A 12,984-nucleotide genomic window follows, 5' to 3' on the forward strand; every position below is an offset into this window, starting at 1 on the left:
ACGTCCTGGGTGGTGGGTTCTCTTCTGGGGTGGGCTCTGGTCACAGTGGAGACCTGCAGCTACACGCAGCATGGAGTGTTCCCCTTTATACAAATCACCAGGGACAGAAGGAAAAGGGAATAAATGAAGAAAAGTTTTGGAGCAGAGCGTAGTATTGGTGTGTGGCCGCTAGGGGTCAGCAGGGGCGCTGAGCGCACAGCTCCGGCTCTATTATATGCACTGCATTGCTCTGAACCTTCCTTTCCCTGCGCCTCGGGTCCAGCAGGGAGGAATCTCCGAGTGCAGGCTGGCCAGGGACCCCCCGAAAGTCACAAGAGGGGGTGCACGGAGCTCTGCCAGGGGTCAGGCTGCCATGGGTCCCAGCACACCCCAGACCTGCCCACTGCCCCCCTCCCAAGGTGCATGCCGCGTCCCCGGGGGGTGAGTGCCCAGTGCACCAGTCTTATGTGGGATCGCAGGGTGCCGGGACCGGGACTCATCCTCTCCCTCCGATGGACCTAACGATCCCGACCGAAAGAATGAAGTAACCGTGATGGAGCCGGTATCTGCCCCGGGCTCCAGCATCAGAGCAGCCGCGACCAGGGGGTGAGTGCGGGACCGGGGGTGCGGGGGGACCCCTATATAGTGCCCCCCCATATATAGTGTCATGTGTATAGGACCCCCCCCTATATAGTGTCATGTGTATAGGACCCCCCCCATATATGGTGTCATGTGTATAGGACGCCCCCCCCATATATAGTGTCATGTGTATAGGACCCCCCCCCATATATAGTGTCATGTGTATAGGACCCCCCCCCATATATAGTGTCATGTGTATAGGACCCCCCCCATATATGGTGTCATGTGTATAGGACGCCCCCCCCATATATAGTGTCATGTGTATAGGACCCCCCCCCATATATAGTGTCATGTGTATAGGACCCCCCCCCATATATAGTGTCATGTGTATAGGACCCCCCCCCCCATATAGTGTCATGTGTATAGGACCCCCCATATATAGTGTCATGTGTATAGGACCCCCCCCCCCATATCTAGTGTCATGTGTATAGGACCCCCCCATATATAGTGTCATGTGTATAGGACCCCCCCCTATATAGTGTCATGTGTATAGGACCCCCCCCCATATAGTGTCATGTGTATAGGACCCCCCCCCATATATAGTGTCATGTGTATAGGACCCCCCCCATATAGTGTCATGTGTATAGGACCCCCCATATATAGTGTCATGTGTATAGTGCCCCCCCATATATAGTGTCATGTGTATAGGACCCCCCCCATATAGTGTCATGTGTATAGGACCCCCCCCCATATATAGTGTCATGTGTATAGGACCCCCCCCCCATATATAGTGTCATGTGTATAGGCCCCCCCCCCCATATATAGTGTCATGTGTATAGGACCCCCCCTATATAGTGTCATGTGTATAGGACCCCCCCATATATAGTGTCATGTGTATAGGACCCCCCCCCATATAGTGTCATGTGTATAGGACCCCCCCCCCATATATAGTGTCATGTGTATAGGACCCCCCCTATATAGTGTCATGTGTATAGGACCCCCCCCATATAGTGTCATGTGTATAGGACCCCCCCCCCATATAGTGTCATGTGTATAGGACCCCCCCCATATATAGTGTCATGTGTATAGGACCCCCCCATATAGTGTCATGTGTATAGGACCCCCCCATATAGTGCCCCCCCATATATAGTGTCATGTGTATAGGACCCCCTATATAGTGTCATGTGTATAGGACCCCCCCATATAGTGTCATGTGTATAGGACCCCCCCTATATAGTGTCATGTGTATAGGACCCCCCCATATATAGTGTCATGTGTATAGGACCCCCCCCCCCCATATATAGTGTCATGTGTATAGGACCCCCCCATATATACTGTCATGTGTATAGGACCCCCCATATATAGTGTCATGTGTATAGGACCCCCCCATATATAGTGTCATGTGTATAGGACCCCCCCCATATATAGTGTCATGTGTATAGGACCCCCCCCCTATATAGTGTCATGTGTATAGGACCCCCCCTATATAGTGTCATGTGTATAGGACCCCCCCATATATAGTGTCATGTGTATAGGACCCCCCCATATAGTGTCATGTGTATAGGACCCCCCATATATAGTGTCATGTGTATAGGACCCCCCCCCCCATATAGTGTCATGTGTATAGGACCCCCCCTATATAGTGTCATGTGTATAGGACCCCCCCCCCATATATAGTGTCATGTGTATAGGACCCCCCCCCCATATAGTGTCATGTGTATAGGACCCCCCCATATAGTGTCATGTGTATAGGACCCCCCATATATAGTGTCATGTGTATAGGACCCCCCCCCATATAGTGTCATGTGTATAGGACCCCCCCCCCATATAGTGTCATGTGTATAGGACCCCCCCCCCATATATAGTGTCATGTGTATAGGACCCCCCTATATAGTGTCATGTGTATAGGACCCCCCCCATATAGTGTCATGTGTATAGGACCCCCCATATATAGTGTCATGTGTATAGGACCCCCCCCCCATATAGTGTCATGTGTATAGGACCCCCCCCCCCATATAGTGTCATGTGTATAGGACCCCCCCCCCTATATAGTGTCATGTGTATAGGACCCCCCCTATATAGTGTCATGTGTATAGGACCCCCCCCCATATATAGTGTCATGTGTATAGGACCCCCCCATATAGTGTCATGTGTATACGACCCCCATATAGTGTCATGTGCATAGGACCCCCCCATATATAGTGTCATGTGTATAGGACCCCCCCATATAGTGTCATGTGTATAGGACCCCCCCCATATAGTGTCATGTGTATAGGACCCCCCTATATAGTGTCATGTGTATAGGACCCCCACATATATAGTGTCATGTGTATAGGACCCCCCCCCATATAGTGTCATGTGTATAGGACCCCCCCCCATATATAGTGTCATGTGTATAGGACCCCCCCATATAGTGTCATGTGTATAGGACCCCCCCCATATAGTGTCATGTGTATAGGACCCCCCCCCCATATAGTGTCATGTGTATAGGACCCCCCCATATAGTGTCATGTGTATAGGACCCCCCATATAGTGTCATGTGTATAGGACCCCCCCCATATAGTGTCATGTGTATAGGACCCCCCCATAAAGTGTCATGTGTATAGGACCCCCCCCCATAAAGTGTCATGTGTATAGGACCCCCCCCCCCATATAGTGTCATGTGTATAGGACCCCCCCATATAGTGTCATGTGTATAGGACCCCCCCCATATAGTGTCATGTGTATAGGACCCCCCCCCATATAGTGTCATGTGTATAGGACCCCCCCCATATAGTGTCATGTGTATAGGACCCCCCATATATAGTGTCATGTGTATAGGACCCCCCCATATATAGTGTCATGTGTATAGGACCCCCCCCCTATATAGTGTCATGTGTATAGGACCCCCCCCCCCATATAGTGTCATGTGTATAGGACCCCCCCCCATATAGTGTCATGTGTATAGGACCCCCCCATATATAGTGTCATGTGTATAGGACCCCCCCATAAAGTGTCATGTGTATAGGACCCCCCATATAGTGTCATGTGTATAGGACCCCCCCCATAAAGTGTCATGTGTATAGGACCCCCCCCATAAAGTGTCATGTGTATAGGACCCCCCCCCATATATAGTGTCATGTGTATAGGACCCCCCTATATATAGTGTCATGTGTATAGGACCCCCCTCATATAATGTCATGTGTATAGGACTCCCTATATATAGTGTCATGTGTATAGGACCCCCCCCATATAGTGTCATGTGTATAGGACCCCCCCATATAGTGTCATGTGTATAGGACCCCCCCATATATAGTGTCATGTGTATAGGAGCCCCCCATATATAGTGTCATGTGTATAGAACCCCCGTATATATAGTGTCATGTGTATAGAACCCCCCTATATAGTGTCATGTGTACAGGACCCCCCTATATAGTGCCCCCCAATATAGTGTCATGTGTATAGGACCCACCCCCCTAATATAGTGTCATGTGCATAGGACCCCCATATATATAGTGTCATGTGTATAGGACCCCCGTATATACAGTGTCATTTGTATAGGACCCCCCCCCCCAATATAGTGTCATGTGCATAGGACCCCCGTATATATAGTGTCATTTGTATAGGACCCCCCCCAATATAGGGTCATGTGTATAGGACCCCTATATAGTGTCATGTGTATAGGACCCCCCATATAGTGTCATGTGTATACGACCCCTATATAGTGTCATGTGTATAGGACCCCCCCATATAGTGTCATGTGCATAGGACCCCCCTATACAGTGTCATGTGTATAGGACCCCCCCCTATAGTGTCATGTGTATAGGACCCCCCCCCATATAGTGTCATATGTATAGGACCCCCCCATAAAGTGTCATGTGTATAGGACCCCCCATATAGTGTCATATGTATAGGACCCCCCCATATAGTGTCATGTGTATAGGACCCCCCTATATAGTGTCATGTGTATAGGACCCCCCATATAGTGTCATGTGCATAGGACCCCCTATATATAGTGTCATGTGTATAGGACCCCCCATATAGTGTCATGTGTATAGGACCCCCTATATATAGTGTCATGTGTATAGGACCCCCCCCATATAGTGTCATGTGTATAGGACCCCCTATATATAGTGTCATGTGTATAGGACCCCCCCCATATAGTGTCATGTGTATAGGACCCCCTATATATAATGTCATGTGTATAGGACCCCCCTATATAGTGACACCCCCCCTAATATAGTGTCATGTGTATAGGACCCCCCCATACAGTGCCCCCCTCATATAGTGTCATGTGTATAGGGCCCCCGTATATATAGTGTCATTTGTATAGGACCCCCCCAATATAGTGTCATGTGTATAGGACTCCCTATATATATTGTCATGTGTACAGGAACCCTATATAGTGTCATGTGTATAGGACCCCCCATATAGTGTCATGTGCATAGGACCCCCCTATATAGTGTCATGTGTATAGGACCCCCCCCTATAGTGTCATGTGTATAGGACCCCCCCCCATATAGTGTCAAGTGTATAGGACCCCCCCATAAAGTGTCATGTGTATAGGACTCCCCATATAGTGTCATGTGTATAGGCCCCCCCCCATATAGTGTCATGTGTATAGGACCCCCCTATATAGTGTCATGTGTATAGGACCCCCCTATATAGTGTCATGTGCATAGGACCCCCTATATATAGTGTCATGTGTATAGGACCCCCCATATAGTGTCATGTGTATAGGACCCCCTATATATAGTGTCATGTGTATAGGACCCCCCCATATAGTGTCATGTGTATAGAACCCCCGTATATATAGTGTCATGTGTATAGGACCCCCCCCCCATATAGTGTCATGTGTATAGGACCCCCTATATATAATGTCATGTGTATAGGACCCCCCTATATAGTGACACCCCCCCTAATATAGTGTCATGTGTATAGGACCCCCCCATACAGTGCCCCTCTCATATAGTGTCATGTGTATAGGACCCCCCCCCCAATATAGTGTCATGTGTATAGGACCCCCCCCAATATAGTGTCATGTGTATAGGACCCCCCCCATACAGTGCCCCCCTCATATAGTGTCATGTGTATAGGGCCCCCGTATATATAGTGTCATTTGTATAGGACCCCCTATATATATTGTCATGTGTACAGGACCCCTATATAGTGTCATGTGTATAGGACCCCCCATATAGTGTCATGTGTATACGACCCCTATATAGTGTCATGTGTATAGGACCCCCCATATAGTGTCATGTGTATAGGACCCCCACCATATATAGTGTCATGTGTATAGGACCCCCCCCCCATATAGTGTCATGTGTATAGGACCCCCCCATATATAGTGTCATGTGTATAGGACCCCCCCCATACAGTGCCCCCCTCATATAGTGTCATGTGTATAGGGCCCCCGTATATATAGTGTCATTTGTATAGGACCCCCCCAATATAGTGTCATGTGTATAGGACCCCCTATATATATTGTCATGTGTACAGGACCCCTATATAGTGTCATGTGTATAGGAACCCCCATATAGTGTCATGTGTATACGACCCCTATATAGTGTCATGTGTATAGGACCCCCCATATAGTGTCATGTGTATAGGACCCCCACCATATATAGTGTCATGTGTATAGGACCCCGCATATAGTGTCATGTGCATAGGACCCCCCTATATAGTGTCATGTGCATAGGACCCCCTATATATAGTGTCATGTGTATAGGACCCCCCATATAGTGTCATGTGTATAGGACCCCCCCCCCATATAGTGTCATGTGTATAGGACCCCCCCATAAAGTGTCATGTGTATAGGACCCCCCCATATAGTGTCATGTGTATAGGACCCCCCCCATATAGTGTCATGTGTATAGGACCCCCCCCATAAAGTGTCATGTATATATACCCCCTATATAGTGTCATGTGTATAGGACCCCCTATATAGTGTCATGTGTATAGGACCCCTATATATAGTGTCATGTGTATAGGACCCCCAATATAGTGTCATGTGTATAGGACCCCCAATATAGTGTCATGTGTATAGGACCCCCTATATATAGTGTCATGTGTATAGGACCCCCCATATAGTGTCATGTGTATAGGACCCCCTATATAGTGTCATGTGTAAAGGACCCCCAATATAGTGTCATGTGTATAGGACCCCCAATATAGTGTCATGTGTATAGGACCCCCCATATAGTGTCATGTGTATAGGACCCCCCCAATATAGTGTCATGTGTATAGGACCCCCCCATATAGTGTCATGTGTATAGGACCCCCCCATATAGTGTCATGTGTATAGGACCCCCCCATAAAGTGTCATGTGTATAGGACCCCCCATAAAGTGTCATGTGTATAGGACCCCCCCCCATATAGTGTCATGTGTATAGGACCCCCCCCCATATAGTGTCATGTGTATAGGACCCCCCTATATAGTGTCATGTGTATAGGACCCCCTATATAGTGTCATGTGTATAGGACCCCTATATATAGCGTCATGTGTATAGGACCCCCAATATAGTGTCATGTGTATAGGACCCCCAATATAGTGTCATGTGTATAGGACCCCCCATATAGTATCATGTGTATAGGACCCCCCATATAGTGTCATGTGTATAGGACCCCCCCATATAGTGTCATGTGTATAGGACCCCCCATATATAGTGTCATGTGTATAGGACCCCCCATATATAGTGTCATGTGTATAGGACCCCCCATATAGTGTCATCTGTATAGGACCCCCCATATAGTGTCATCTGTATAGGACCCCCCCCCATATAGTGTCATGTGTATAGGACCCCCCATATAGTGTCATGTGTATAGGACCCACCCATATAGTGTCATGTGTATAGGACCCCCCATATATAGTGTCATGTGTATAGGACCCCCCCATATAGTGTCATGTATATATACCCCCTAAATATAGTGTCATCTGTATACGACCCCCTATATAGTGTCATGTGTATAGGACCCCCCATATAGTGTCATGTGCATAGGACCCCTATATAGTGCCATGTGTATATACCTCCTATATATAGTGTCATGTGTATAGGACCCCCCTTTATAGTGTCATGTGTATAGGACCCCTATATAGTGTCATGTGTATATACCTCCCATATAGTGTCATGTGTATAGGACCCCCTATATAGTGTCATGTGTATAAAACCTCCCTATATAGTGTTTTGTATAGAGACCCCCTATATAGTGTGTAATATGTATATGATCCCTACTGACTGCACCCATAGGGTCCCCATATATAGTGTATGTCATGTTTCAGGGTTCTACTGAATGCCCCTGTATGTCCTGTATATAGTGGCATCTGCAGAGGATCCCTATATAATGCCTGAGGAGGGTCTCTAATAAATTGTTTACAGTGTATGGAATAGCCCTTACTGCACTGACAGGGCCTCCTGTGTGCTACACGCAGTGTGTACAGGCTCCTGGTCTGTCTGCACTTATTGGCTGGCAGTGTATAGTGCATAGTGCAGGTGTGTATAGTCTATAGTGTAGGTGTGTGCAGTGTATAGTGCTGGTGTGTGCAGGGGATGGTGTAGGTGTGTGCAGTGTATAGTGTATAATGGAGGTGTGTGCAGTGTATAGTGTATAATGGAGGTGTGTGCAGTGTATAGTGGAGGTGTGTGCAGTGTATAGTGGAGGTGTGTGCAGTGTATAGTGGAGGTGTGAGGTGTGTATAGTGGAGGTGTGTGCAGTGTATAGTGGAGGTGTGAGGTGTGTATAGTGGAGGTGTGTGCAGTGTATAGTGGAGGTGTGAGGTGTATAGTGTATAATGGAGGTGTGTGCAGTGTATAGTGTAGGTGTGTGCAGTGTATAGTGTATAGTGTAGGTGTGTGCAGTGTATAGTGGAGGTGTGTGCAGTGTATAGTGGAGGTGTGTGCAGTGTATAGTGGAGGTGTGAGGTGTATAGTGTATAATGGAGGTGTGTGCAGTGTATAGTGTAGGTGTGTGCAGTGTATAGTGTATAGTGTAGGTGTGTGCAGTGTATAGTGGAGGTGTGTGCAGTATATAGTAGAGGTGTGTGCAGTGTATAGTGGAGGTGTGTGCAGTGTATAGTAGAGGTGTGTGCAGTGTATAGTGGAGGTGAGGTGTGTATAGTGTATAGTGGAGGTGTGAGGTGTGTATAGTGGAGGTGTGTGCAGTGTATAGTGGAGGTGTGTGCAGTGTATAGTAGAGGTGTGTGCAGTGTATAGTGGAGATGTGTGCAGTGTTTAGTGGAGGTGTGAGGTGTGTATAGTGTATAATGGAGGTGTGTGCAGTGTATAGTGGAGGTGTGTGCAGTGTATAGTGGAGGTGTGTGCAGTGTATAGTGGAGGTGTGAGGTGTGTATAGTCGAGGTGTGTGCAGTGTATAGTGGAGGTGTGAGGTGTGTATAGTGTATAGTGGAGGTGTGTGTGCAGTGTATAGTGGAGGTGTGTGCAGTGTATGGTGTAGGTGTGTGCAGTGTATAGTGGAGGTGTGAGGTGTGTATAGTCGAGGTGTGTGCAGTGTATAGTGGAGGTGTGTGCAGTGTATAGTGGAGGTGTGTGCAGTGTATAGTGGAGGTGAGGTGTGTATAGTGTATAGTGGAGGTGTGAGGTGTGTATAGTGGAGGTGTGTGCAGTGTATAGTGGAGGTGTGAGGTGTGTATAGTGGAGGTGTGTGCAGTGTATAGTGGAGGTGTGTGCAGTGTATAGTAGAGGTGTGTGCAGTGTATAGTGGAAATGTGTGCAGTGTTTAGTGGAGGTGTGAGGTGTGTATAGTGTATAATGGAGGTGTGTGCAGTGTATAGTGTAGGTGTGTGCAGTGTATAGTGGAGGTGTGTGCAGTGTATAGTGGAGGTGTGAGGTGTGTATAGTGTATAATGGAGGTGTGTATAGTGTATAATGGAGGTGTGTGCAGGGTTCCTTGCAGGCCAATTCTATAGTATGTTATTGGTCCCCATTGTGTATTCACCCTGTATAGGATGTGTATCCAGTGGTGTCTCTTGTATAGTATATGTATAGAGTGGTGTCTCTTGTATAGGATATGTATAGAGTGGTGTCTCTTGTATAGGATATGTATACAGTGGTGTCTCTTGTATAGTATATGTATCCAGTGGTGTCTCTTGTATAGTATATGTATAGAGTGGTGTCTCTTGTATAGGATATGTATATGTATAGAGTGGTGTCTCTTGTATAGTATATGTATACAGTGGTGTCTCTTGTATAGTATATGTATACAGTGGTGTCTCTTGTATAGTATATGTATACAGTGGTGTCTGTTGTATAGTATATGTATACAGTGGTGTCTCTTGTATAGTATATGTATACAGTGGTGTCTCTTGTATAGTATATGTATAGAGTGGTGTCTCTTGTATAGTATATGTATACAGTGGTGTCTCTTGTATAGTATATGTATAGAGTGGTGTCTCTTGTATAGTATATGTATAGAGTGGTGTCTCTTGTATAGTATATGTATAGAGTGGTGTCTCTTGTATAGTATATGTATAGAGTGGTGTCTCTTGTATAGTATATGTATACAGTAGTGTCTCTTGTATAGTATATGTATACAGTGGTGTCTCTTGTATAGTATATGTATACAGTGGTGTCTCTTGTATAGTATATGTATAGAGTGGTGTCTCTTGTATAGTATATGTATAGAGTGGTGTCTCTTGTATAATATATGTATACAGTGGTGTCTCTTGTATAGTATATGTATACAGTGGTGTCTCTTGTATAGTATATGTATAGAGTGGTGTCTCTTGTATAGTATATGTATAGAGTGGTGTCTCTTGTATAGTATATGTATACAGTGGTGTCTCTTGTATAGTATATGTATACAGTGGTGTCTCTTGTATAGTATATGTATAGAGTGGTGTCTCTTGTATAGTATATGTATAGAGTGGTGTCTCTTGTATAGTATATGTATAGAGTGGTGTCTCTTGTATAGTATATGTATAGAGTGGTGTCTCTTGTATAGTATATGTATACAGTGGTGTCTCTTCTATAGTATATGTATACAGTGGTGTCTCTTGTATAGTATATGTATACAGTGGTGTCTCTTGTATAGTATATGTATAGAGTGGTGTCTCTTGTATAGTATATGTATACAGTGGTGTCTCTTGTATAGTATATGTATACAGTGGTGTCTCTTGTATAGTATATGTATACAGTGGTGTCTCTTGTATAGTATATGTATACAGTGGTGTCTCTTGTATAGTATATGTATACAGTGGTGTCTCTTGTATAGTATATGTATAGAGTGGTGTCTCTTGTATAGTATATGTATACAGTGGTGTCTCTTGTATAGTATATGTATAGAGTGGTGTCTCTTGTATAGTATATGTATAGAGTGGTGTCTCTTGTATAGTATATGTATACAGTGGTGTCTCTTGTATAGTATATGTATACAGTATGTATATGATCCTATAGTGGTCTTTCTTATAGTCCCCATCCCTGTTGGCTGACTCGGCCCCCATATGTGCTATGACCTTTGTTGCAGAATTCTTGGGGTCCCATGCGTTGTTTGTTGTATAGTGTATACAGTGTATATAGGACCCCGTGCTAAGCACTGGTGGGGGGATTCCTATGATGAGCTCAGAGGAGTCTGTACTAGGGGGGCTGTTCCTGGGCTGAGAGTCACCCTGCTGGATGAGGGCTGTGCGGGGATACGGCGTATACAGAGGGGTCACTATCTGTACTGGAAATGTGAGCGCACAGCTGGCCAGTGCTCCGCGAGCCTCCCAGCAATCCTCTGCAGCGTAAACACTTACAATCTCTGTCCCATGAAGCTTTGAACTCCATAATCACTTCTGTAGGGAGACGGATTAACTTTTTCCCTTTAGGTTAAAGTGATCCCCCGGCCGGTGTTCCCAGGGGATATCATTGAGTCCGCTCATTTACCCAACAATTAGTTCCCTGTGGATGAGATTAACGTTGCGGATCCAGTGCCCCGTCCCAAGACTAGACACCGGGGTCCCAGATCCTCTTAGTCCTCTAATCCCATGTGACTAGCCGTGATCCCTATTACAGTACATAGCGCTGTCCTGTCTAGTGGAGCCATGTCCGAGAAGGAGACAGCAGGCATTGTGGCTGTCACAGGGACAATGTGAGAGTATTTACAGGGGCACTCCGGCAAACAAAAATCTTTCAAATTAACTGGTGTCAGAAAGTGCCAGAGATTTATAATTTACTTCTATTAAAAAAAAATCTCCAGTTTTCTAGTACGTATCAGCTGCTTTATGTCCTGCAGGAAGTGGTGTATTATTTCCAGTCTGGAGAGCAGGAGAGGTTTTCTATGGGGATTTGCTGCTACTACTATGGACAGAGGTGGCAGCAGAGAGCACTGTGTCAGACTGGACTGGAAAGAATGCACCACTTCCAGTACTTATCAGCTGCTGTATGTCCTGCTGGAAGGGGTGTATCCTCTTCAATCTGTCATAGTGCTCTCTGCCATATAGAGCAGTAGAAAACCCCCATAGAAAACCTCTCCCACTCTCCAGACTGGACAGAATACATCACTTCTTGCAGGACATACAGCAGCTGATAAGTACTGGAAGATTTGACATTTTTTAAAAGAAGTAAATGACAAATCTCTGGCACTTCCTGACACCAGTCAATTAGAAAGGGGAGTACCCCTTTACGATGGTGCTAATATCTGTGTTACGCCCCATCCTGTATGTACAGTATATCCTTGTATATAAACACTATAGCTAGGAGGAAGCAGTGTATATATTTGTGGAGCTGGATGGATTTATTCGCTATATTTGGTCAAATTATAAACGTTCGGGTGAAAAAAAATAAAAATAAGCGGGGGATGAAGCGAGCCGTAAGTCGGTGAAGTCAGGATAAGTGATGGGAGGAACAGCTAAACCTTAGATTGCACTATAGGCTGCGCTCCAGGGAGAGCCGTCCTAGACGTGACTGCAGCCAGTAAGGATCAGTCATCCAGCACTCTCCTCAGATGACACTTTAATCCCTACGCTACAGTATATGTCAGTGGCAGGAGCGGGAAGTGACAGGGAGGAGAGCACAGCCTATGAGCTGGGACACATAGTGGATGCATATAGGGGGCTTCCAATGCTGTATACCAGATACCTGCGGCCCACCAGTTGTTGCAAAACCACAATTCCCATCATGCCTGGACAGCCAAAGCCGAAGGCTTTGGCTGTCCAGGCATGATGGGAATTGTAGTTTTGCAACAACTGGATGGCTTCCTATCCCTATCCATTACTTATAGTGATTTTTGTGTCTTTTAAATCAACTGGTATCAGAAAGTTATATAAATTGTCAGGAACTGTCCAGACCAGCAACAAATCCCCATAGAAAACCTCTACTGCTCTGGACAGTTCCTGACATGGACAGAGGTGGCAGCAGAGAGCACTGTGTCACACTGGAAAGAATACACCACTCCCTGCAGGACATACAGCAGATGATACATACTGAAAGACTGGAGATTTTTTAATACAAG

At 46.0% G+C, this 12,984-nt stretch overlaps 1 protein-coding gene across 1 annotated transcript in view; it reads left to right on the forward strand.

Annotated features, from left to right (window-relative positions):
• Positions 1 to 243: 243 nt before the first annotated feature.
• Positions 244 to 12,984, forward strand: part of COL27A1 (collagen type XXVII alpha 1 chain) — a 225,796-nt gene continuing 213,055 nt past the window's right edge. The window contains exon 1 of the mRNA XM_069943643.1: positions 244 to 585. Coding sequence (XP_069799744.1) covers positions 533 to 585 — 53 coding nt within the window. The 5' untranslated portion in view covers positions 244 to 532. The remainder of the gene's footprint in view (positions 586 to 12,984) is intronic.

This window comes from Dendropsophus ebraccatus, chromosome 10 (genome assembly GCF_027789765.1).
Source record: "Dendropsophus ebraccatus isolate aDenEbr1 chromosome 10, aDenEbr1.pat, whole genome shotgun sequence".
In the NCBI taxonomy this organism is placed as follows: Eukaryota; Metazoa; Chordata; class Amphibia; order Anura; family Hylidae; genus Dendropsophus; species Dendropsophus ebraccatus.